Below are 26,391 nucleotides of genomic sequence, written 5' to 3' on the forward strand. Positions count from 1 at the left end.
TTTGGTTTATTTAGAACCGGCTGATGTCTCTTCCCAATGTAAATGTCAGGAACCAGTGATAGGCAATCAACATTTTGTTTCTGATGCTGACACTCTTACTGATGTATGCTGATCTCCAGAGGAGCCAAGACAAATGTCCAGACATTTTGGCCCAGTTGTGCCAGGCAGACATGTCCACCAATGCTTCATATGAACCAATATAAGCCATGATACCGTTGTTCTTGTACTTGAATTCCTTTCCATCAGGGATCTCATAACCCTTTTTAGCAATGGCATTCAGATCTATTGGTACTGCATTTAGCACGTTTGACTTTGTAAGGCGTGTACCTCACTTACTTTTGATAAGAAAACCGGCTTTTTGGGATGCAACTGTATATACACGTTGGTCGAATGGAAAATTATTGGTTGATAAAGCTACTACAAACCTTGAGCTGTGGCTGGCAGATCATTGTCCAAGATGGTGGCGCAATCACCCAAGGCGTAGATATTGGGATAGGGTGCATTGGATTCTTTCTCAATTACTCGTAATTGCCCATCAGTCAAAATTCTAAGCAAGTTACGGTTAGCAGCTGGTATCTGACTGTTGCAGTGTATTCGAAATCACCTTTGTCCCGATTTGTCCTTGGCAGCAGAAGTAAATGACTCAACCAATGGGTTCTGTGTCAAGCCTGTGGACCATACCAACAGTCCATAGGGCACTACAGTTTTGGATGAGCAACCCGTGTTTACAGCACCAAACAACAACCTACCTTTTCCTTCATCTTTGATAACAAGATGGTCTTTTTCAACTCTGTCAACAATGCGCTCTACATTTGTTGTATTCAACATCATGGTCACATCATTTTTAGACAGATAGTGTACTTACGAGTCTTGATTTGGATGCCTTTGCGACTAAACTTTTTAGACGCGTAATCTGACAAGTGAGAATCAAATGCACCGAGAATGGTGGGAGCAACATCATACAAGGTCATTCGGGTTTTCTTCATGAGATCTGGGTAGAGTCTTGAAAGATCATCCGAAATGAAATCATACAGTTCAGCGGAAAACTCGACGCCCTTTGGGATAAAAAGATGTCAGTAAAAGATCATGACTTTGCTATACAACATGTACTTACAGTGGGACCTCCTCCTACTACTACAAAGTGAAGTCTGTCTTCTTTCTCCTTGTCACTGATACCAGGCTGAGAGGCATACTCAAAGCCTATATGCACTTTAGTCCAAAAACACCATGTCAATTCTTATGTATACGTTACAATCAATCAGCCGCTTTCTGATCTTTCTGGCGTCGTTCACTTCCTTCAAAAAGCAGGCATACTCTTTGACACCAGGAATGCCAAATGTCTTTGTATAGGCGCCCACTGCAATGACCAGTTTATCATAATCAAGCGTGAATTCCTCCTTCTTGGTGGGGTCTATACAAGCTTCATGTCAATGCATTGCCCAATACAGCCTGGAACCTGAATTTACCGGCATCAATGTTGGATGTACAGTGAATCACTTGATTTTTAACGTCAATCTTGTCACAAAAAGCTTGGTAAAAGTTGGTTTCCTTTGAGTAGGTTCTAACAGGCTCAGTAATACATCTAAATTCCAAGGTACCAACAGAGGTGCTATATTTTGGAATGAGTATTTCTGCTGTGGAGTTGTATTTTGACTATACAAACCTCGCTAAAAGCGGTGTAAACACAAAGTGGTTTCTGTTGCAGATTAGAGGGGATCATTCAGGATCAGTTAGCATTACACAAGATCAAGCTGATACTCTCGTACAATACCTTGGAGACACTACAGAGACATCGTAGTTTTTCTTGTCTAATTCTCGAATCAAGCGAAACCCTATGCGAACATGAGAATCTTACTGCAGCGACTAAATTTCAAACACGCATGCGTACCTGCCCATCCTGAACCTGCTCGATAAAGATCGAAAGCAAGAGTTAATCAAGTATCTTCTCAACTATTTTTTTTTTGATGGCAACTTTACCCAAAATGACAACTCGGCCTACACAGGAATAAACAGCACTATAAGCATCATTATCTCATCATTGAATGCCATGTCAAACCTACCTTGTGATTTACCCAATGTTCTAGTCTTGGTTTGCACTGTAAAATGCTTTGCTAAATACACATATACTCAGTCAATGCTTGATCTCAATACGCTTCTGTGAATAACTTACACTGTTGTTTTGCAGCAGGCAATGTCAATGCGTTGTTTGTGATTTGCAATGAAGTGGAGACAGTGGTGGTGTTGAATCTCTTTTGAAGCAACTGCCAGCTGGCAGTGGCACATTTAATGTTATAATTCGATACAGTGAATTTCATCATTTTCACTAGCAATTAAATAGACGAGAATATTCTATAAGCAAAAGGCAAAGGAAAATGTTAAAAAAAAAGAGCTTTCCTAGATTGATTTATAGCGAAGAACAATAATGTTGACATTCGAAGGTAAGAATGACTTCATCAGGAAGGTTATCTGATTGGATTGTCACCAAAGCTAATTCGTAGGACCATTTGAATATTACAAATACAACAGCCCCCCCGCATTATTATGTTGATATCAAACCTTCAACTTCATATATAACTCTTTGATAAGCACATGGACTTTACGTCTCCCATGATCTGATCAGTCAATTTTCACAGCATGTAGGTTACACCATGATTGATAGCATATGTAAATTGCATTAACATTGGCAATTATTTGTAAGGCGCAATGGCATCATATACATGTCCATGTTGTTTGATACGACACTTTACAACATGGCGGGGGTAACAAAAGTAGACTACAAAGAGGTCTGCATCGTTCGGGAAGATCCCTTCATTCACCTTGCGAATGAGTCAAAATCTCGGTTGAGAATACGAAAACCATTCCGATCCTAAACCTATGAAAAGCCTTGTAAAGCGCGCAAGTAGTGAGTTCTCTTGATATTGAGTGCTATAAGGCTATTGCCGCACTTGCTATCTTGTACACGACAGTAAAAATCATTTGATTTGGATATTCAGGCTATCAAATATAGACTTTTCTTGCACAAAAGAACAATAAGATGGCTTCCAATTATGCTCAGATCAGATAATGCAAAGCCAATCATTCAAAATGGAGACAAGTTAGCCGAAACACCAAATTAAAGGGCTTCTTTACCCTGCTTTTTCCATTGCAATTCATGGATAAACATTCATTACTGCTCAAAGGTTGCTGATAGGCGCAGGCACTTGAAAATAGATCCAAATGATGCACCACAGGCCTGATGTGACAAGGCAAGCTGGAGATTCACGGCATGTTGCACAACAACATTGATACCATGGTGGATGAATCGTTGAAATATACACAGGTTTTCTTTATTCATTGCATCTAAGAATAAGCATCTTCATTATCACCATCGTCGTCATCGTCGCCTTCACCATTATCAAAGTAGTTCTCTGCATAATCGTTGTCATCCACCAGTTCTTCTTCATCCTCATATTCTTCTTCATCTTCAGCATCTTCGTCTTCTTTCTTTTCACCGTCTTCCTCTTCCTCTTCTCCCTCTTTGCTTTCTGCATTGAGTAATGCTTCAATTTGACCATACTCATCTACGACTGCTCGAGATTTTTGTTCTAATTGACATCCTGTCAGTCCTATAGCGCATTATTGGCGTCTCGTCATACTCACTCTTCTTTCCTCGCTTGGGATCAATAACAGCCTGGAGCTCTTCAGGGAAAAAATCGAGATCTAAGTTGCCAAAACGTTAATTATCCATGTTTCGCTTGAAATACCACATATCAGACACTTTACTGGTTTCAATATCCTTCAAGCTACGTTTCTCTGCTATCACTTTGTATTTATCTGAATAACGTTCGATGTCGGGTGGTGGTGGTGGTGCTGTTAAATGAAATGGTGAATCTTTAATCATGCCGAGATACTCCTTCCTTAGTTTCCACTGTTGAATTTCGTTTGATGTAGGTTTACGTGGGATAGGTACATCCATTTCCTAGCAGACAGAAAGAGCATGTCAGTAGGAATGTCTCGCGCACAATATGCAATCATGATGGACATACAGGAAACAAGGCAGTGTTGACATTAAACAGATTGCCAGAACCAAGGTCTTTCAAGAGATCAAAGGATACAAGTTGCATAGCTCCACTCTGAGGGCCGCCTCCACCTCCTCCACGGCCAAATCCACCTCCACGTCCTCCTCGAGACATAATGTATGAATGTGTTTTGTAGTGATTTACAAAGAAAAAACTAACATCAAGTTGATGCTTCCATTTTTTTTTCTTGACGTGACCATAAATTAAGCAGTCAATGGAATACTATTGCCATCAAAGAAAAAAAAGGGGTAATTTGGGTATTCAATCCAGTTGAAAGCGTCTTCTGTCTACAACATACTATTCTATTGTTTATAGATCGTGATCCTACTGTTGGAAACGATTTTGAAGTGAACGTCTCACATTTGACAAGTGGAATGACTGGAATGTCCCGCTCTAGGTGACAGGAACCTCACCATCCTAATACTTGACGAGACATTCTCTTTGATTTCTTATGAAGATGTGCTGATATTGCTACTATAATTATAGTATTGATATACTTGGCTTGTGAACAGCAAAGTTGCACACATTTTTGTGCGAGTGATTGTTCCAATTAGTTGCAAATTGTTGGGTATACACCCATTGCGCTCTAAGTGTGCGTCGCTAGGATTGATCATGTCAAAAACTATCTACTATTATGAATTGCATGCAAATTTATCTTGAGCCATGCACCGCCTCACGAAATAGTACAATATAACCTATTACTACACATTTCATTGATATAATATGTCACTGAAATCCCTAAAAACCACCCATGGCTTGAGATTTGCATTTTGTACGATACAGCATATCTAGATCATCGAATACTACGTATCTTTGTTTCGCGGTTTGGCGACATAGCCCCTCGCTCCTCAATTTTATGCCAACTTAGAGCCAAATTTGGCCATTTTCAGGCACGAATATCTGGTACTACAGGCCGATTTGAACGCCCAGAGTAGCGCTATACAGTTATACTCGAGTGCTAGCTGATTGCTGATACCTTTGCTCAACTTTTTTTGGGATATCAAAAATACCACCAAAAAGCATGAGGGGTACCTCATAGTTTTTATCAAAAAACAAACGATCGAGTTTTTCTCCCCAAAAATGAAGACTTTTACTATGATACATATTAAATCAAAATGTTCCTATCGAACCAAAACAATCCCTGAAGCTTCATTTGTGGCACTTTCATATGCAAAATCTCGACAATTTTGCCAGAAACCTCATTTCTTATTTTCAAAAATTGCTTAATAAATTTAATCACAATAACTCTCGAGATTAGCACCATTCAAAGCGCCTTGGAAAGTACTCCAAGGATGTATTAGAAAGTATGGATTGATCATGACGACTTACATAGTCAAATCTGTTAGAATAGGTTGAATTATGTCCAAAAAACTTTAAAATCATCAAATCAGAGCAGAGTGACTGGCGGAGATTCAAGCGTTTTTTGGCAGCGGCAGTGGCTGCTGGCTATACCAAATGGCCATCAGATATCATGATGGACATATAGATGTAGTCGACGAGCCCTTTTTACTACTAATTGCAATGATATTTTATAATATTAAGAGCATCCACATGCTTTGCTGAAAAAAGACCAGTAAAAGGACTGACTTTGATGATATACAATATTTTATTTTGATGTTGTTTGTAAATTATTTACATGGCTTTCATTCTTCATCCTCTTCCGTTTTTGATTTGTTACAACTGGTCAAAAGTTGATCATAACAAGGCTTGCAGAATCTTGCTGATTTATCGGGACAGACCAATGCAGCAGTAGACATACAGTTGGAGCAAAAGATGCCACCACATGCTCTACAATGACTCTTGCGTTCTAGTAGACATTTGTGTCAGTATATCAGTTGCACATGGAATTCCCTTCTAATTAATCCTACCTAACACAGAAAACGCTCTTTTGCATGTCATGCATTCCCTGCACTTATCTTCTCTCTGTACATGATACGTGTCTGACGTATCTGGCAGCACAAATCCATACACTTGCCCTTGCTTGCTACCTGTAAACAATGTCTTTCTTGAGCTAGACATGGATAATGCCACAATGTCAGATGTATCCAAGCTTCCATCTACTCTACTCTTATGACGCAGTTCATGTATTAAAGCAAGAGACCATTTGTGTTGGCCTGTCTTTGCATCTATTTCCACATGTTTTAGCCAGAACTTGACGACACCTCTTCGATGGCCTGTGATGATCAAGTCCTTGCTGTTCCATTCAGTCAGTTTACGCTAAAGTATCCCATAGATTAGACATATGCTCATGTTGCAGCTGGCGCCTGAAAAATTTACCTCGTAAAAGATACAGGACAAGATAGACTCTGAGCTAGGACAGGCTGATTTTGTAAGATAAAGGTCGCCATTGACGGTCCATACACGAATGATATGACCAGAGCAGGTAATGATATCACCCTAAAGTGAATAGAGTAAGAAGCAGGCATTTAGAGTTGCAGGACTCAACAACTTACAGTGCTATCGTTGATTCTGATAATTTGAACGCCATTTTCATGCCCACCTAACGTCTTGACATATTGCTTACGATTCAAATCCCAGATGATGGCTGTCTTATCCTATCAAAACATGCTATGAGTTACAGTTTACACCCTGCTGTGTGTGCACGATACATACTTCAGAACCAGTGACGAGAATACTATACGTTCTTGATGCAGCAATGGTAGTGACAACAGAAGAATGGCCCTTGAGACATTCAACCAAAACAAAGTCGGTTGTTGTCTTTTCATTCTTAACTTGCCAAATACACACAAGCTATGAAACGGAACGTGGTGTCAGCAGACTACATCCAACAATATCAAATACGCACGAACTTACATTGTCAGTACCACCTGTAACCAGAGTACGAGAATCAGGGAAACATGCTGTACTAATGAAGCCAACATGCATGTTTTCAAACACATTTAAAGGCTTTCCAGTTTCAGTAGAGAACATTCTCAAACTGTTGTCAGAGAATCCCCATTCAATGTATCGTAGACCATCAGGAGGCATCAGCAACTGCTGACACGATGTCACGCCAAGCTTCTCATTGTATAAATCAATGCTTTCAATTTGTTGCTTAATGTCTATTCACAGTTATGCATGTTAGTACCATCGTTCCACGCCAAATATAAGGATTACTTACCACGCAGAGGCATCAGTGATTGGACCAACTTGTCTAAATGCTCCTGGAAGATGTAGTAACCCAATGCCATGGGATCAGTGATTGTTGGTGATCTTGCTGGATGTGGTTTTTTGAATAATTGACGTGGCGTTTGACCAAAGTTATTAATGATACCAATTGTAGCTGTCTTTTCCACAATGTCTGTAATGGCATCCAAATCAACAGCACCTTCATACGAAACGTGATGAAATACATTGAGGGCATCAATGGCCTGCTGTCCTTGCTGCTTGAAACCAAAGATCAAGTCAATCCAGTGATGCAAATGAGCACTGACATATTCACTCTCCAGAGCTTCACGATGACGCTGGATAAAGATCTTGGGATCTCCATGCGCCCATGGTGGCAACACGATGGAATCAATCGCCTCCCCAGTGCCTTGCTTGACACCAAAGTTGAATTTGTTGACATTGGTCAAGAATTCAGGCAGATAAAAGAACTCGGGAATCAGTTCTCGGACATCGCCCATGTTCTTTTCTGATGCAGACTCCCAAGCTTTACCAATGGAATCGAATAGTCGATCAGCGTGATCAAAGGTGCCACCTTGTAGCTTGAGGTAATGTTGCGTAAAGGGCTCGAGGCGAATCAAGAAGGAGCACACAATCATAGCAGACGAATAGTGCGTACCGTAATGAAAAGCAGGTGTTGGGTCGTCGGTCTCTCCCCATTGTCTATATCGCTCAGCAAACTCTTGTCTGCGTTCAGCTGTTTGGGCACCCATGGGACGCGTCAAATCTCGGTAGGTCCTTGGATCAGTCAGATCAAGTTCTTCGCTGTGATAGTCAGCCAGAATCCATGGAAACACAGGGTACTGAGTCAAGTCGTTGTAAGATCGACCTGCAATGGCGTTCAGGTACATCAAGTATTGGAAATTGGTGAGCTCTTTACGCTCCCAGCGCTGCGTTAGATCGTGTAAAGTGGAGGTACCAAATATGCTGGACAGTCTAAACGTGCTGCTGAGACCCGTTGTAGTGTAGCTGTCTTTTTCTCTGCCGAATATAGTACCACCAGACTCTTCATGCACAGTGACACGACTCACCAGCTTGGAGTACAACTCATCTCGCTCAGACAGAGCTACTGTGATCAAGGCATTTTGACCATCCGTAAAGAAGATTTCAAGCGCTACATCTCTAAACAAGAAGCGACGTTTAAACACATCACGAAGGTCAGCAGTAGCCCATTTCCTGCATGTATGCAAATCGCCAGAAGAGCTGATGAAAGGCTCTGTTTCCATGCCAGCGGCTTGAGCCACCAAGAGAAGGTACTGATCGCGCTCTTCTCTAGGGACATCCCAAATTTCGACGACTTCACCATCACTGAGCTGGAAGAAATTGTCAATGAGGTAAATGTTGTTTTTGCACAGCAAGAGGAGACCTTCACAAGCATCTAAGCCAGCAATTTGACTGACATTGTACACGTCGAGCACCATGTCGCCTTGATCCAACAATCGAAGTACCTTGCGATTCTTGTCTTCTTCATACGAGATTTGTTGCTCCTCCTCCTCCTCCTCCTCGCCTTCCTCCTTGTTGACGCTTCCATTGATAGAGTTGCTGTCGTTTTCAGCAGTGGGTGGCTCGTCTTCTTTACTCATGATGGAGGATTGCTCTTCCGTGAGTTCCTTGTCTATTTGCACTTCAGACTTGAGAGCACTGCCATGTTTAGCAGTGATGGAAGCCTTGATGGGCTGAGGAGAGCTGTCATTATGTGTAGCTGTGGTTTGTTTGGGCATATAGGACGAGTAGTCCGTGTTGGAGATGTACTGAAGTCTCTTACGCATACGATTAGGACCTTCCGTGTAGTCGAGTCTCCATTTCAAGTCAAGTGATACGCGAGGACCCCAAATGGATCTCTCTCTTACCAAATCAGCAGCAATACGAGTCCATTCACTCGAGATGAAGTTTTCATGTCCATCAAAGTCTTGCAATGCTTTGGTGAAGCGGCCCATTTCTATCTCTTGGATGCTTTGAGACCAGGATTGGGTCTTTTGTGTGTAGTCCATCATGACTTCTTGCTCGTAGGCTTCTCGCTTCTGCATCTTTTTCAGCTTGTTGATGCGTCTGGTAATGTAATTTTTGAACGTTTCTTTGCTGTACTTGTTTTCTTGGACAATCGTGTTCTCCCAAGATTTACTAATGTGCTCCGTAAACAAGATGTTGAGCTCCACCTTGCGCGAATCCAGCCATCTGTAGAATGATTCCACATCCATCTCCAGCATTTGCTTGAAGCCATCAATCAGATCATCCAATTCCACACCCTTGATGCGTATATTAAAGATGGCGTCGACGGTATCTGGTCTCTGCAGCACCAGTAATTTCCACATATTGGCAGCGGCATCTCGCACCTTATCATCGTTGGATAGCAGATAACGGTAAAGATGATAGCAGAAGCATTTCATGAATTCCGTGTCGCTGTTTTTGGCACTGAGGATAATCTTTTGATGGTGGATGCAGTAGTCAAGGAAGGCGACTGTCTTGAGAGAGTCCAAATCGCCGTGCTCCAGATCAGATATCTTGACCAGAATCATGCGGTTGAAAGCACGATAGATGGTAACTACAGACGCATCATTGATACCATAGCGACTGTTGAACTCATCGCTATGCAAAATCTCTAACAAGGTAGCCAACAAATCATATGTCTGCTCAGTACCGCCTTCTCTAAATCGCCCCTGAATCACAGCATCAGCAGCCATCTGAGAGAACTTGGCAAGATTGGCCAATACACGAGGATCCAACATCAGTTCCATTTCCAATTGAAACGTGCTTTTCAGGTTTTGTGCGATGTGTGTCAGTAAGTAGCTTTCGAACAAGAGTTGCTGTTCATGCGAACTAGGAGGGAAAGCAGAAAAGACAAGCAATAAAGCGCCGAGATTTTTGCTCTGTGGATCTGTGATGGACTCGATGCAAATATCCACTACAAAATTAAGCAAGGAATCCATCATGGCGTCCTGCAGTACTTTGGTGTTGGTGGGCGTGGCAGCGGCTTGACTCCACGAAGCAGATCTCAATCGTGTCATGAAGGCATTGCCTCTCTTTGACACATGCGGGGATGTCTTGGTCATCAGAGCCGATGTGCCGCCACGCTTGATAATGCTGCTTCCAGAGGTTGCTGTGTTGCTGTCGATAGACGCTGTATCATCATCCGTGAATTTACCAAAGCGGTCGAAATAGGGGCTATCAATAGGCGATGCAGCAGCAGATGAGGGAGAGTTGAGATGGTCCAGGTCAAAGTTGGTCAGCACAACATCTTTGGAGATGAGCTCGTCGTCTGCTGTCATTTGATGCGTAGGACACACAGATGGAAACAGCACCTGAACGATACAATCCACAACCTCTTGTTTGTTGCAAGCTTCCTTGAATACGGACCGACTATCGTACAGTTCATCAAAGAGCTGGATAAAGTCTTCCATGGTACGAGATATTTGAGCGCGTGAGGCGGGAGAGAGGGCCTGTTTTTCAGCCATGGGTCTGACATTGACACTGTTGCTTCTGGTACGAGGTCGCATCAAGGTTGGTGTACTGGTCAGCTTGGTAGCCGGTAAGTCAATCGCCTTTCTGGCTTCATCCCACATGGCAATGATGATGGGCAGCATATCAGGCACAGCCATCTTGTTTCCTTCCTTGCTGTCGTGCAAACAGGTTCTCAAATGGTTGATATCAAACGTTCTGTAGATGGGGTATTCGGCTACATCGATGCCAATCATCATCAACATGAGCGTTTCATGCAATTGAGTGAGATGCCAGTAGGAAGGCAGTAAATGACGCAACACTAGAAACCCCTCAGAGGCAGATCTGAACTTTTGCACGTAAGCAGGGCCTTGTGTAATGCAAATACGAGCCAAGATGCGCGCTGTCAACACTACTGTAAAAGGGTTCAAGTTGGGTGCAAAGAAGAGCAGTGGCCATTTGTTGGTGATGGTGGTGGCAAACTTGCTAATGTAGTCGGGGCCATTGGCCTGATCGCACAGAATATCATGCATCATTTCAAGAACGATATTACGCATCTGAACGCTCTTGGTCGTATTGCTGTGGTGACTCTTGGCGTCTGTGATGATTTCTATCGTAGTTGATGAAGGTATTTCTGAATCGATGGAGGAAACGGATGAAGTGGAACGGGTGCTGTCAGATCGACCCAAGCGACGAGGTGCTTTCAAAGACGATGGTACTTTGGATACAGTGGAAGCCAAGAAGGTAGCGACGGCTCGGATGCTCTCTGTTGTCCAGTTACTCAGCATGATGGCCTTGAGGGCGTCAATCAGGTGAGGCACTAGCTCTTTTGCATAAATATTCATTCTAAAGGCTAGCAGGACTTTTTTCACCAAGTCTACATAGACAAATTAGTAAGTACCATCATAACAATTGATCAACAATGAGTCCCAACTTACGAATCTTGGGAAGACGCTTTGAGTTGAAGTTTCTCAGCTTGCTTGTATTCAGGAACAGAATAAATTGATCCAGCTGGGCTCTTTGGACAGAGATGGCCGTCTTTTTCCAGATTTCAAAATTCAAGATAACATAACGGTAAGCCAGTGGGTTGTTGATAATAGAGTCCCTATTGAAATAGAGCAGATCAGCATGTATCATCTAGTATCCAACATCTACCACTTACTCCGGAGAATGAGGATTTTTGCCAATAAAGACGAGCAGTAATTCGATCAATTCAGGGGTAATCAGATCTCTTTTCTGTTTTAACAAGTAGGCTAGAATCTCGTAACCATGACATTTTTCCATGTCCTCTGAATTACGCCATGAATAACGAATGATTTCAAACAAGATGGCAGTCGCCTTGCACAGTGTTTCTGATGTCTATTTCATCTTGTGAGTATGCTTTATAGTAAGTGAATTTACCTTCTTACCTCAGAACGTTCAACCAATTTTAACGCAATAGCACAACCACCAATCTTCCAGATAGACTCATCCAAGCCAAAAGGATACGCTACAGTAGGCCCACCTGCCAAATAGCCCATGTTTCTCGGCATGTATACTGCAGTATCCAGCTTGGGGATAGCAGAGTTGATTACCATATGAGAGTGGTCGATTTCCATGGCAATGGTAGCCACAGTTGCATCACTCAAACCAGACAGTGTCAGCCCAGTACGATGGCCTTCAGCGAGCGCGTTGCTGGCAAAGAAGGCAAACAATATCTTGTGTTCGGGTATACTCTGGAAATGAGTGCTCTTCATAACATTTGCCAGCATTGTTTGCGTCTGAACAGAATCTCTGCGCGTAGTTTGATTTGATTTGGATTTCGACATACTTCTCAGTGTCAGAAACAAGGAGGTAGATGCTTCGTACGTCTGGAATTGACGCAACGAGTCTTGGAACAAGGATTTGTAACGAGCACCGAGATTAAAGAAGAGGTTGATGGTTTCTTTTTCCAGTGTTTCTGACATTAAGTAAGTCGGGCCCAGATCCCACACCAGCTGTGATGTCTCCAACAGATGTTCATCACCCAAAGATCCAATTACGGCTCTCAGCGGTACTGTTGGGACAGAAGACTGTGTGATGTATGGACAGCTTACCTGCTCAATCGCTACACCATTGACATACAATTGCATGCTGCTTGACTTGACAGAGAGGCGAGATTTGTGGTGCACAAGCGTCAGATGATACCAGAAACCCGCATGGAACTCGAACGACTTGAATACAACATCTTGCTTGGAGGAAGATGCACTGTACACCTTGAGCTTTTTAGTAATAGCATCAATATAGATTTTAAAGATGAGGTTTGTGTCATCCCACACAGTCAACAGCGACAAATTGGAAATATCGTCCTGCTGTTCAATATGAATCCAGGAGAGCAAGGTGTAGCCAGGGTTAGAGGGAGGAAAGTCGTCTAGCTGAGGCAGTTCCAAGCAAGCATTTGGATTGGCACCCATATCAAACTGAATGAAATTAGGCCATCGACTGCGAGAAGCACCTTGCAAAATGAGATCCATCAGTCCGCCTGATGTATCAAGCGTAGCGCCTTCATGAACATTGAATTGCTGGAACATGTAGAGAATCTCTTGATAGCTGACACCCATGGCCATTAGCTTTTTGATGATTTGCAGTATAATCTCTCGTTCAGCGTCTTGTACAGGTTCTTGTTGTTGGTGGTTGTGAGGAAATGCACGCTGCAATAAACCAAAGATGAGGCCACTGGTGTTCAGCTTAACTTGATTGCCTCGGCTGGATTGAGCCAGAGCGTAGATGGCACACAGTACAGCGCGAGAAAGTTTAGCGTCCTTCTTGGATAGTTGCTGCTGCAAGTTCAAGATGGTAGGCGTGATTTCAGGGTTGACCACTCTAGCACCAGATGATTTGAGCACCAATTCAATGCGTTTCAGCAGATCCAATGTCACTGCTTGAGGTTCCGCGCCAGCTGGAGGAGGAGGCTCTACAAACAAATCATGCACAGATTCATCGTCCATGGCAAATGCAAACAGGATACCAAATATCTGGTGAGGTATACAGCCTTCTTTCAGTGCACCTGTCAATGTAATGGCATTCTCCAATGATCCATATCCCACATTAGTGAGGAAATACTTTTTGTTGACATCGTAATCATGCATAGATTCAGCCAGTACCGAGAATATCGTCTGAATCACAGCAACAATCTTGTTTTGCACTGTTTCCAAGCTCTGGTGGTTTTCAAACCGCTCTGGTTCTTCAAAGGCACCTTCCAATGCTACAATCATTGATACCAGGCTCACATAGCCGCCTACTTTTCTGAATATATCGCGAGTGGATTTGTGCGCTTTAAAGATGCGTTTGATGGTTTTGAGCACTTCCAGTCGAAAGTCCAGGTCGTCTCGAGGAATGTATTGGATGGCTTCCATGACCCTACTAAATGCATTGCCTGCTTCGGATCCAGGTGACGATGGTGATCCTGGCGAGGGCGATTCACTGAGAGAAGAAGGTGATTTGGCATCGTACGCATGACTGGACAAGCTTTCGAATAATCGCAATGCGCCAATACGGGTCTCTGGATATTGCAGTAAATCAAACAAGTTGCCCCTGTATCTGCAGGATAAATGTAAGTAATCTAGAGCACGCACAAGTATATACACACAGATTTCTAGAGAACTTACAACTTTCTGAACGCTACTACATTGCTAGGAGTGCAGGTCATGGCGATGATACAATCAATGATCTGATCAAAGTGTTGCAGCGCATGTTGCAGGAACTCGTCATTCGTAGCGTGTGCTTGCACTTTTTCAGTGACATCTGACAGCATCAAACTCATAATGTTGATAAGGCCAGCCTCTTGAACGACAGTATAAAACTTGGGTGATGTTTTGACAAGTTTTGTCAGGTATTTACAGATCAAAGCAATCATTTTTCCAGATGAGCTGCCTATGGATGTGTGTAAGCATTGGATGTGGGATGCAGAGCCAGCAACTTACTCTGAAGATGGAGGGATAATACAGCCAACTCCTTGAGTGGCACAAAATTGAGGTCCACCATGATAAAGATCAGTAGCTCCATGATCCCGTTTTGAATCTGAATATCATAGTTTTCCATGCTCTCAATGAATTGAGGGACAGAATTGGTATACTCTAAAACAAAATAATTGCATGGATGGACCTGGATAATATCCTTCATGGCACTGAACAGTTGAAATCGCAATGGAGCGGGTATTTCATGTCGGGTGGGTGTCGTTGGGTATAGAAATGACGCTAGCAGGCATTGATATGCTGGTGTATTTTTTACAATTTTGTCTGTCATTCCAGGCATGAGTAACGCTATTGCTTTCATCGTGAGGCATGCCAGTTACCTGTGTGGCCTCTTGGCTGTGGAGTCGAAAAGTCTGCATGCTGGTAGGGAAGGCCATCTGAGAGAGATGGAATTGGACTTGGCTTACCTACAAAACTTAAATCCACTAGCCTATTCACAATGTCCACCTAAAAGAGGAAAGTATTAATTACCTCGTAACGGTAAACATGAACACAAGTTATGGGAACCTTTAAATCCACTATAGCATCACTGAATGGACCCAGTTTCAGTATCCTACACAACAGTTCGTATCCTTGCAGCATCTCCTCGAATAACCCATAAAACTGTATTTTAGCCGATCTCTCCAGTTGAAAGTAAATCAGACTCAATCCAAGGTTGATTTCTCGGTAATCCACGCATGTCAAATAGTCCTTGGCTATACAGTCCCTCCATAGTCGAATGACCAAATCAACACAACGGCGATGATGCAGGTACTGACACACTTCGCCGTTCATGTCGACTGATGTGAGTATATCCACCGCCTTTGTCTTCCACATCAAATAGGCAGGTTCGCTGGTATCTTGAGCCACACTCTCGATGGGCTTAGCTGTCATAATTCGTATCATCATGAAAAATGTGTCTTCTGTAATCAGTCTGTGTAATACAGACACATTCTTTACACACTGTTTCAAAATATCGGCCATCGTATTCCCCACATCCTCAATGCTGACCATGTCCTCGACGGGTGGTGGCTGTTGGTAGTATGACGGTGCTAAATCGATGAAGGATCTGAATAATTTGATAATCACGGATGGTATTCTCTGTTGCAGCATCAGCAGTAAGATGGCATTCTGTTGCGCACAAACCTCGTTAGCTGATAGACAATGCGGGTAGCAAGATCACTTACTGGCCCAAATGATACAACTCGAATGGCTCGTATAACATTGTACAGGTGTGATTTTGACCTTAAATTATCCATCAATGCTAATTTCTCTCGAAATTAATTTTCAGCCCAATTTACAATTGCCAACAACTTGCCTTGGCTAGATTCTGATTTACTCTTGTGCTCTGGCACTTTGCGTATACCACTGATCAGCTCCTTGGTCAAGTTGCTCATGAAATCACGGTCATCTGGAATCGACTCGAATACAAATGCATTTCCAAACTGTTCGTGTGTTTCAATCAAAATGGGTAGAAATTCAAGCAGAAATCCTTGAGATCGTTCCTATGGGTGTATGCGAGAGAGTGATTAGCTGTGGATACATGTAGGGTTCAGTCTTGTGTGGTGTTACTTGTTCATTGGAGAGTAAATCATTGCATCGCTGCCAAATGTCACGTATACGTGCTTGCTGCTGTTCTTGTCTATATACACATTTACATCAATACCAATGGTTGTTCTCATCCACCGGATGACAAGTTACCTCTGGAGCTCTTCCTTTGATATGGATGGTTCCTCAGCGCTTTTGTTTATCGTATTTATTCTATCGACCCAGGATCTCCACATTGTTGCAGGAAGAAGAAAGGTTTAAAATATCGCAAAAATTGCTAAATTTATAAGAAGGGGTGTCTTTTAATTTGTGAGGCGACACAAACACCTTTCTCCTCCGAGATTGTGTACTTGATTGCTGGGCATGTCATACAAAGCGTCTGTCTATTGCTCTTGCCTTGGACGCCTCAATCAATGGACTAGTATGCTTGGATTGATTGGTATCTTTAGATTTCACCAAAGAAATAATCGGATTAACTCTTTGCTTATACTATTATTCATAAAAATGATACGCAGTGAAGATGGCCGTTGTCGTGCTTTGATTTGGAAAGCAGTGTGTCAATGCAACTTCAAGACTGATACATGCGATTGGATCTTCAATGCTGGTATAGCATTTTTGAACAGAGCCAGTGCAGTCATTCATTGTTTTTATAGACACGCATGTATGTGTACAAGTTAAGACTTGATTGTGAGGAAAGAGCAGCATCCAATGTTGTGCTTTTGATTATTGCAAAGTGCGTACTTTTATTTCAGTCCATACGAAAATCTAGTAGCGTTTATCTTTGCCTCTGTCTTCATTTTCGTTCTCACCTTCATAATCATTACCAAGATCACTCCTTTCATCTTCCTCATATTCACCATAATGTTTCTTGCCTTTATGTTTATAATATATGTATTCATGGTCGTGATCATCAACAACACCATGATTGACATCGCGTTCTTCATCAAACTCTTAAAGTCTTATACTCCAAACTCTGAGCCATGTTCAAAGATATCCTCGTCATTGCCCACGTATTAGTATATTTGATGGTGATGATGGGTGTCATGCTGACATACAGGCACTTGTTTATCATGGAGAAATCCTTGTTTATATTGCTTTTGTGTCCTTGTGACATGATGCTGATGTACATGACATTGAATGGTACCTAAGGAGAGATAGTGTTAGATTCCTGAATTCAAATGAAGCTGAAAGAGCTTACTGGTTTCTGTTGGGCAGCAAGTAGATGATGGGGCTGTTAGAAGGTTGATTTCGTAGCTTGTTGAGAAATTACTTGAGTAGTACTTACTTGAGATGGGGTAGCTGTTTGAGTCAGTACTTGATGGACTTTTGCTACTACTTGAGCTGCCTTCGGTGCCAACGTTGAACTACTACTTTAGCTACTATTGTCGCTGATGCTACTTGAGCTGTCGCTGCTGTTATTTGGTTTGCTACTGCTTGAGTCGGCATCGCTATTGCTTAAATTACTGCTTGAATGACGCTTAATGCTGCTTTCTTTACTATTACTGCAGTTTATGCTACTTTCTTCAGCATTACTTTCTTCGCTGCTGTACATATCGGTATGAGTGTCTGGGATTGATGAGCCGTAATAATCATGCTTATGATCCGTAGTATTGTTCTTAAATACGGGAATGAAAATGTCAGTAGTAAGATAACTTCCATCAATCGACTTAATTATGGACTACAATGCCACTGCCACTTCAGCGATAATAATGTGCTACGATCTATCCAGCAAATTCACCATGAATTACATCAATAATATGATCTAACAATAGAGTATGGATAAAGTGTGCCAATAAGCTGCATTTTACGTAAAATTCAAAGCTTCATTCAGCAAACAACCTTCCTTTCGCCTAATCCACAGACACAAACCCAAAGCGAGCGATTCCTGAGCGAATTCTGAGCTTGAACCTTGGATGTAAATCTGGATGGATATTGTTCCAAACTGACATTTTTGGAAAATTTAGAACCTTTAAAGCGTTTTTTCGTGTCAATGAGGCTACTAAACTTTCATAGGCGCTCTAGCAAAATACATCCATTTGGGTGTGCTCTATTCAATGGCACTTTTTATTTTTGCAATACGGTTGGAGATTATAGAGATAGTCTCAATAGACTGCTTTTTCAGTTTATTGGCAAAAAGTCAAAAACATTGGCTGGCATGCTCCAAATAAACGTTTTCATCAGATAAAGACAAGCTTCTGGAGCAATTTCATCTAATATACACCTTAGTAAAAAGTCTCGTTTTTCGACTGAAAAATTGACATTTGTCTGATTTGCGATTTTTTCCTTGCTACTACAAGGCTAAAATCGTCAAATTTTGAGGATGAAAAAAGTTTTCCAAAAAAATTGTAGAATGGTACCAAATCGAAAGTACTACTCTGTAGCACTCGTTTGGTGTCATTTTCAGAGCTAGAAATAGCTTCCATCTGAATAATTTTGACATCCAAGATTGTAAAAATGGCGGCTTTTTGATCCATGGTTCTGTCGTTTATGAATTGATTTAATCTCTGGATTTATACCAACGTATCATTTCGTTACGACGTCGTAGCCGGAGCCATCTACAACCCCTTTTGAAAAGGTTTTAACGGAGTTGTCCTTCATTATTAACTGAAGTTTCAGTGAGACTATATTCCAAGTATTTATTCAACATGATGCAAATATATATTAGCATAATTTGCATTCAATGCCTCATAATAACATGTGTGTACCATATGCTTTTGCACTGACAGCATAGCTGACGTAAAAATCGCATAAAGACGGTGGATCCAATATACATAGATTGCACAGTCAAGCAGGGTCTAGTCAAAAACGTGAATCCTTCTGCTTTCCTTTTTTCTATTTATCTTTCACTCGACATTTCTCTTTACAATGGCCACCGGTAAGACATGTTCAAGTTCAAAGAGCCTGTCTAGAAGGAAAGTAGCAAGCGCGCTCGTACAGATTCTGTCACCCTCATGGCAGTGTCAAGCTCCGGCCCCTCCTCATTTATCTCACCAGCTGCTGAAAACAAAGCAGCCCATATCAACTTTGAAATTGAAATCACTGTCAGTGGCCAAGAATCCATTGAGCTTTCGTTTACTACGCAAATTATCAAGCTTTGCCATGCAGATCAAGAAGATGCTTCCTATATGAACATCTCTCTTGGCTCGGATAAAATACCTGCTTGCTCGCGCACTTGAAGTAGAGGCTTTCCGTGGTACGTCTGATATTCACATTAGTTTGAACATGTCTAATGGAGACTTTCTTGGTGGCGATGTTGACTTGCTCATCACTCGTCATATTCCACAGGATGATGTACACGCTATGGTAGCATATGGACCAACTCCTATATACAATGAATTGAAGACGGACAAATTCAGGAGAGTACTACTCAAGAACTTGTTTGAGAAGTTTACGTACGAGAAGAAAATTCAAAGAGTAAGAGGCTATGATGACTGCATTGGAGCGCTCCTTGCTGCCCCGATTGACACTAGGCCCTGTATCTGCCTATCGCTCTGCACTCATTCGCATTTGTACAACGCTGGCTAAGGCTGATTCCATCAATTTGTAATAGACAACTTTCTTCGTCTTGCAGTATACGACAAAGAATTGCTTCCGATCCGTGATGCCATCCTCGCAGAGCACCCTTTGCCTCCAGTCACCGAAAAGAATCCTGTTGATCTCTTGCGAAAGATCATTACAAATCTGGATGATTTGCACCTGATGAAACTTTTACTATCAATGACAAAATCCGTATCAGGCTCAAACAAGCTCTTGATTATTAGTGGTGACGAGGATAGGGGTAAAACTGAATATACAGACAGCATGGAAACCCGATGCAGTGATGAAGACGTATGCAAACATTCGAACAGCTGCCTTAAATTGAAAGCAAATAAGAGGTCTTGGATGATTGAATCTGCTGCCTCTGGAAACCCTGAACTCCTCATCTCTGGTACGACCATTGGGAGTACCGTGATGTTATCAATGAGATGACAGCTATCCATTCACTTTAAGTATATCTTCAGTCGTCTTCTTTATATCTAACCCGATTCCAAATAAAATTGAAATGTTTGGAATTTTGTTACCACTACCTCTTCTTGTCTATTCCTCAGCGCATGCATACTCATACTCTTTCCGCCTAACCAAATCTCGCACTTCCCCTCAGTGATGTGATGTTTAATTAAGTGTTACACTGGAAAGAGTGTACATGTAGTTTCTACTAGTAACTAAGACTACTGGCATTGTGCTTCATTATGTATGATTAGTGTGTTTTATCGTTTCATATATAATACAGGCAACATCTGGACCAAGAAAGAATCTTTTTCTTGATATTTAATATACATTTACATCTTATAATCCTTATAATTAATTTACATTCATTTAAGCAATATCCATCACTTCCCACTCAGATCAAGGAACCAGATTATACTCAACCCTTGAAGGCTCACATCCAATCCCTCCCTACCGCCACAATATACACAGCAATTTCTACCAATGCAACACACATTTCACCTTACGGCTATCGCCGTGGTCTTGTTGATGATTACTGCTTTGACAGCAGAAGGTAATGTGTATGTTCTCAGTTGGCATCCATGCATGTATTCATTATTACGGAAAAAAAAACGCAGAAATCAGCATGCCTGATGATCTTGGCATCTCAAATTATGATAGTCTGCCTGGGAAATATTACATCCAACATGGCAGCTTCATTGAAAGAGGTATATATCATTCATTGCAAATCAGTAAGCCTCCAATGTAGTACAGATACTAAATTTCAAATTTAACCTTTGAAGCCACGACTCATGTATCTGACATTCAGAAACGACAACAAGATCTGGGATCTTCAAATGACTATCAGAATGAAAAGTCAACTAATGAAAAGCCTGGGGGAACACAAGATTTACAACATGATCAGTCTCAACAGCAGCAAGACACGCCTGCTCACGACCAGAATAATGACGCTAATCAGACTAATGAAAATGGTGCAACCAAAACTAATGATGCTCCATCAGCTCATGCTGAAGAGACTAATAAGGGTAGCTCAAAAGATGCATCCAGTAACGAAAATAATCAAGGACAAGGTGTAAACGATCAATCTGACGAGAAATCAACCAATCATTCGGATGATGCTCAAACAACTCGGGATCAGTCCTCTCAAGATCAGCCTACAGAAGAACATGCGCATGATAAGCCTACTCAAGACCAAGCAACTGAAGCACAAACGACAGAAACCTCTATGCAAGATGAGCATACGCAAGATAAGCCTACGCCCACTCAAACCGAATCTGATAAGCCCACTTCTGCTGAGAGTAATAGCACAGCCATGGAGGATAGACAAACTCGCACTCAAGACCACGGTGCAACCACTGATGCTGCTGCTACACCTTCTTCAGATGACCATGTACACAATGAAAAACCAACAGAGACAGACCGTTCAGGGACTGCCACAGTAGGCAACACTGTTACCACAAATGAACATCACAGCACAATCGAGAAACCTACTGAAACTGCTGCTGAAAGCACCGCAGAGACTTCTAAACAGGAACCTACCTATACCACGGACTCGCAACCTCCTGCTACTGTAACATCGACTGAAAAGGTAGAGGAGCCAACTCTCTCTGAAGTAACATCTGAAACTGAGGCTACTTTTTCAACTGAAAGAAAACCTACTCCTACTGTCACTACCAAAGAATGGGAATCAACAAGCTCAACTGAACCTACCCCTACTGTTACTGCTACATCTGAATGGGAGCCTACAGCAACGGATACCACGACTGAGCATGAGCTTACAACGATATCTGAAACTGTTGATGAGACGACTTCATCTTTGTCAAAGCCTGCTGCTACAACTGAAGAAAGTCAAACAACTGACCACGAAACATATACAACGGATGAGGAATCATTATCCTCTTCATCTGAATTTGACAATAGCCATTTGTCTTCCTATCTATCAAGCATTATATACACGGACTCTACTGCTGCTAATCAACAGCAAACTGCCTCAAATGCCATCACAACTGACATGGCCACCGCAGTCAATGATGTGCCTACAACCGATGCTGCTTCTGCTCCTGCTGCTGCTGCAACCTCCAATAGTTTAGAAGCTATCGCCAACATTGTAAGCCAAACGGACACCATGGCCTCAACGTCATCTGCAGAGGAACAAACCACATCTGCTGCTACTGAAGCTGCAGCAGCAGCAGAAACATCATTGGACACCACGCCCACCAAGTCGAGTGGGTCCATCTACTATCCTAGCTCTACTCGTTCCTTCTCTGTCACCTCCTCCACCGCCACTCCAATGCTAGTTCTTGGCGCTACTGAATGCGTAGATGATCCTCACGCTGTAGAAGGCAAATGCATCTATGAATACTTTTGCAATGCTGCCACGCATTCTTGTGTCTTTTTACTAGAGGACAACAGTGCATGCTATGAAGATTTTCAATGTGCCTCTACTTATTGTACAGATCACATTTGCGTAGCTGCACCTGAAAGCAAGCAATCAGGTCAAGGAGGTAAAATTGCGGGCAGCGTTATAGGATCTGTGGCTGGTGCTGCCGTGCTTTTGTTTGGCCTCATTCGTTGGCGTAAGCGATCTCAGATCATCAATCGTAGAATGAACAGATTTCGATCAAATCACAACAATGAAAAGCCAGCATTCTATGACGCTACTACGACCATCTTGCCAGCTACAGCCAACGCTAACAATGAGTACCACAGCACCGATCAAGGCAACGCTAGGCTCTCCAAATATAACTTTCTGGCCAACATGTTGAATTCAGAGCCTCCAGTGACAGCACCACCACAACAGCAACCTCATTATGCTTTAAATGCTGATCATTTCACCATACCTGTAGCAGCTACAGAAAGAGGTGCTGCTGCTCTAGCCAAACAATCAGACTACAATCCCTTCAGACCTGCCATGACTGAGAGCTCAGACCCCTGGACACAGGAAGACTATCAATCACTGAAGAAGCCAGAGAACAAGACAGTTTACAGCTACATTTAAACGGCATCCTGGCAGATTATAGTATCAACTTCCTAATAAAGAACTTACACAAATTACGGTTTCATTAAGTACCTGCTCCATCATAAATCAACGGTACCTAGTTCATGCTTGACATGAAAGACACATCAAACTTTGGACTCCCACCCATCTAGCCACATTAGAAAATGTCAAGAGGATTGGGCTATTCTCAAACCAAATGTACACATTAAATGTTGACGTTTATTCCACTTGTACAGCACTTGCTCTCGAGCTATTGGAATCAGATAGCATGGCCAATTCATATCATGGCGAGCAAGAAGACGTTGGATGTGCCATCATTTGAGTGCAAGTAAAGTTGGAGTGTGCAGCGTACTGGGGAATATCAGCAAGTGAAAAATGCAAGAACCAACAGGACTATTTTGAACGCATTGTGGGTGAAAATCCCAAGAGTAATGTATAATTTGTGTTGGCCATGGATTGGGTGGGTACGTGAGCCAACCATAATGGGATTTCGGCCTCAAATTGATTGCCAATCATTTAGGATCGCCCAGCTGTTGGCGGATAAATCATGTTGCTTGGAGGAACATATTTGATGACAAAGGCTTGACCACAGTGCACCATAGCAATAAAAGCTATTTTAGTACTTGCAGTCATCAAGCGAAGCTGAATAAATTCATCGAGCCTGCGTCAAATGCTTGAATTGGAAGGCTCGAAAGCACTAATTGGGAAGTCCAAAAGCGGCAATAGGCTTTCAGAAAGCGCTAATTGGCATTGGAGGCACTATAATCCAATAGACATTACGAAAAGGACATTGTTGTGTTATATAAATAGAGATGGCAACATGTCAAATGTTTGAATAAAACAACTATAAATAGCCCTTCTTGGCATCATCGACATATGGCAGCGATGTATTTGACGTCTTGAAAGAAATGGTGTGGTGCGTTCTCAATTAATATATATCAATTTGAGTCGAGAAAGGTGGAGTTTTGTTTTCTTCTGATCCAAAATTACTAAAATCATCTTTTTTTGCACCACTAGTAATTAATTTTCCTCTTTCTTTCCTTACTTCCTTCTCTTTCTTTTCCCCTCTTTTTCTTTTCGCTTTTTTTTTTTTAAAAAAAACCTCCAACATGAATTCAACGAGTGGAAATTCAACGGCAAACCCGCTCGGATTGGCAGCAGATACACATGGTTCATTATACAAGTTAATTGGTGTCACGCTAGCTATTTGCAGTGGTAAGAGCATGACGTCTGGTTCAAGCAGACAGAGAGAGAGAGAGACTCATACCATGTACATAGGTATCTTTATTGGTAGCAGTTTTGTGTTTAAAAAGAAGGGATTATTGCAGTCGACAGAGAAATCAGGTAATTAAATTGATGGATGATGCATGCAAGGATCTGTGATTGACATATCCTGGGGGGACAGGTGGTGTGGCAGGCGAAGGCTATGGCTATCTCAAATCGCCCATGTGGTGGTCGGGAATGATCCTCAGTAAGTGTATTCTCTCCACGTTACCATGGCGCATTGCATTGACATCTGATTCTATAGTGGTGGTGGGTGAGGCATGCAATTTCGTAGCATATGCATTTACACAAGCCATTTTGGTGACACCTTTGGGTGCATTGAGTGTTGTATTAAGGTAGGCATTGGAGACAGAGAGAGAGAGAGGGGGGGGGGATAAAAAGAAGAGTAAGGACTCATCACCGTATAAAAAAAAACAGTGCTGTATTGTCCTCCATCTTTCTCAAGGAAAGACTGTCATTCCAAGGAAAAGTAGGATGTTTGCAATGCGTCCTGGGCGCTATTATCATTGTCATGCATGCCCCAGAGCAGGGCGCTGCTGATACCTCGATCGAGACATTCAAACATCTCATGCTCTCTGTCGGTAAGAGACGGTACCCACATGGCATTTATTGAACCCCATATCTAACTGATTTGTACAGGTTTCCTGATATACGCTTGTATCGCAGTAGCTCTATCAATATTCCTGGTGTTTTATTGTGGACCTAGATGGGGAAAAACAAACATGCTGGTCTACATTAGTATCTGCTCACTTATTGGATCTTTATCGGTGGTGTTCACTCAAGGCATTGGTGGTGCCATCGTCCATTCATTCACTGTAGAGAACCAGTTTACCAATTGGTTTGTGTATCTAGTATTGATCCTGACATTGGTCACTTTGGCCATTGAGATCATTTACCTCAACAAAGCTCTCAACATCTTCAACACAGCTGTCGTCACTCCCACCTATTACGTTATCTTTACGACACTCACTATTGTCAGCTCCATTGTGTTTTACCGTGGTTTCGACGCATCACCTGTCAATGTCGTTACATGTGTCTTTGGTTTCTTGATCATTTGTTCAGGCGTTGCCTTATTACAGCACTCAAGAAGCGAAAAGACCAGAGGAGACCCATTGTTGGGCGACTCATCCAGTCCACAAGAGAGTTTGTTGCCCGTGTACGAGAATGAAAAGTACTTGACGTCAGAGGAGGAGGTAAATCACATTGAAGATGTTAGCGGATCTTCATCCACTGCAGATCAACGCAGATATTCGTCACACGCGAGAAAGGATTCATCGTTATGGCACAGATCCAGAGCGTCGTTAGAGGATTACAGCAAAGTGGAGTTGGGCCATTCCCGAGACAATAGTTTTACAGAGAATATCAGCCTCAATACTATCAAGCATGATAAAACACCACATGATGACGACATGGTGAGAGATTCAGGTACGTTATATAGGGGAAGACCATAGCATACGAGCGACTGACATGCTATTCAATCTAGTGGACATGCTTGTAGACCATAGCTATGAAGAATCCAACAGTAGCAGCAACTCCACCAAGTTTAATAGCAGCAGACGTGCGCAGGACACACTCGACTCGATTAGCAGCATACGATTGGGATTAAACAAAAAAAAGGGACAGGATGATAGAAAAGGATTGATCAAAAATACAAATGGCTGGGATAATGACCAAGACCATTTAATCTAGAGACACTGTTTGTATAACACACTCTAACTCTCACTCACCTACCCATCTATATAACCTTAATATCACCCATCTATTCTCTCCTTGTACATTAATTTTATATACACTCGCCTTATTACTCCAAAAAGCACCAATAAAAGTATTTAGTTTTGCTTATCCATCAATCACTTGAGGTGCTTGAAGTGCTTTATTGGATGATATACATATATATATAGGTAACAGAGGTGATAATTTATAGTGAAGGGAAAGGGGGGTATTT

At 42.1% G+C, this 26,391-nt stretch overlaps 6 protein-coding genes across 6 annotated transcripts; 3 read left to right on the forward strand and 3 right to left on the reverse strand.

Annotated features, from left to right (window-relative positions):
- Positions 1–10: 10 nt before the first annotated feature.
- Positions 11–2,318, reverse strand: ATC70_006531 (uncharacterized protein; the record flags this gene model as incomplete). Its single annotated transcript, XM_064825805.1, has 15 exons — positions 11–282; positions 337–369; positions 426–547; positions 605–698; positions 750–806; positions 866–1,055; positions 1,115–1,200; positions 1,253–1,411; positions 1,467–1,609; positions 1,664–1,696; positions 1,772–1,832; positions 1,889–1,903; positions 1,978–1,995; positions 2,061–2,111; positions 2,171–2,318. 15 exons carry the CDS (start codon positions 2,316–2,318, stop codon positions 11–13), a joined length of 1,482 nt encoding a protein of 493 aa, XP_064687319.1.
- Positions 2,319–3,339: 1,021 nt separating this feature from the next.
- ATC70_006532 (uncharacterized protein) lies at positions 3,340–4,172 on the reverse strand (the record flags this gene model as incomplete). The annotated part of the gene is made up of 4 exons (XM_064825806.1): positions 3,340–3,584; positions 3,640–3,699; positions 3,763–3,958; positions 4,026–4,172. The coding sequence occupies 4 exons, from the start codon at positions 4,170–4,172 to the stop codon at positions 3,340–3,342; spliced, it is 648 nt and encodes a 215-aa protein (XP_064687320.1).
- A 1,529-nt stretch (positions 4,173–5,701) lies between these two features.
- On the reverse strand, positions 5,702–16,413 carry DHH1_1 (DExD/H-box ATP-dependent RNA helicase dhh1; the record flags this gene model as incomplete). Its single annotated transcript, XM_064825807.1, has 18 exons — positions 5,702–5,865; positions 5,927–6,275; positions 6,336–6,455; positions 6,512–6,613; positions 6,672–6,809; positions 6,873–7,120; positions 7,180–11,535; positions 11,597–11,763; positions 11,821–12,017; positions 12,068–14,216; positions 14,285–14,549; positions 14,600–14,914; positions 14,971–15,097; positions 15,158–15,760; positions 15,817–15,893; positions 15,948–16,134; positions 16,202–16,271; positions 16,331–16,413. The coding sequence occupies 18 exons, from the start codon at positions 16,411–16,413 to the stop codon at positions 5,702–5,704; spliced, it is 9,717 nt and encodes a 3,238-aa protein (XP_064687321.1).
- A 2,629-nt stretch (positions 16,414–19,042) lies between these two features.
- On the forward strand, positions 19,043–19,353 carry RAD50 (DNA repair protein rad50; the record flags this gene model as incomplete). The annotated part of the gene is made up of 2 exons (XM_064825808.1): positions 19,043–19,052; positions 19,115–19,353. 2 exons carry the CDS (start codon positions 19,043–19,045, stop codon positions 19,351–19,353), a joined length of 249 nt encoding a protein of 82 aa, XP_064687322.1.
- Positions 19,354–19,399: 46 nt separating this feature from the next.
- Positions 19,400–23,162, forward strand: UBL1 (Ubiquitin-like protein 1; the record flags this gene model as incomplete). Its single annotated transcript, XM_064825809.1, has 3 exons — positions 19,400–19,652; positions 19,728–20,125; positions 20,973–23,162. 3 exons carry the CDS (start codon positions 19,400–19,402, stop codon positions 23,160–23,162), a joined length of 2,841 nt encoding a protein of 946 aa, XP_064687323.1.
- Positions 23,163–24,271: 1,109 nt separating this feature from the next.
- Positions 24,272–26,135, forward strand: ATC70_006536 (uncharacterized protein; the record flags this gene model as incomplete). The annotated part of the gene is made up of 7 exons (XM_064825810.1): positions 24,272–24,377; positions 24,441–24,506; positions 24,568–24,633; positions 24,691–24,781; positions 24,864–25,027; positions 25,086–25,871; positions 25,930–26,135. The coding sequence occupies 7 exons, from the start codon at positions 24,272–24,274 to the stop codon at positions 26,133–26,135; spliced, it is 1,485 nt and encodes a 494-aa protein (XP_064687324.1).
- Between the last annotated feature and the right edge of the window lie 256 nt (positions 26,136–26,391).

This window comes from Mucor velutinosus (assembly GCF_035048745.1).
Source record: "Mucor velutinosus strain NIH1002 chromosome Unknown tig00001547, whole genome shotgun sequence".
NCBI lineage: Eukaryota > Fungi > Mucoromycota > Mucoromycetes > Mucorales > Mucoraceae > Mucor > Mucor velutinosus.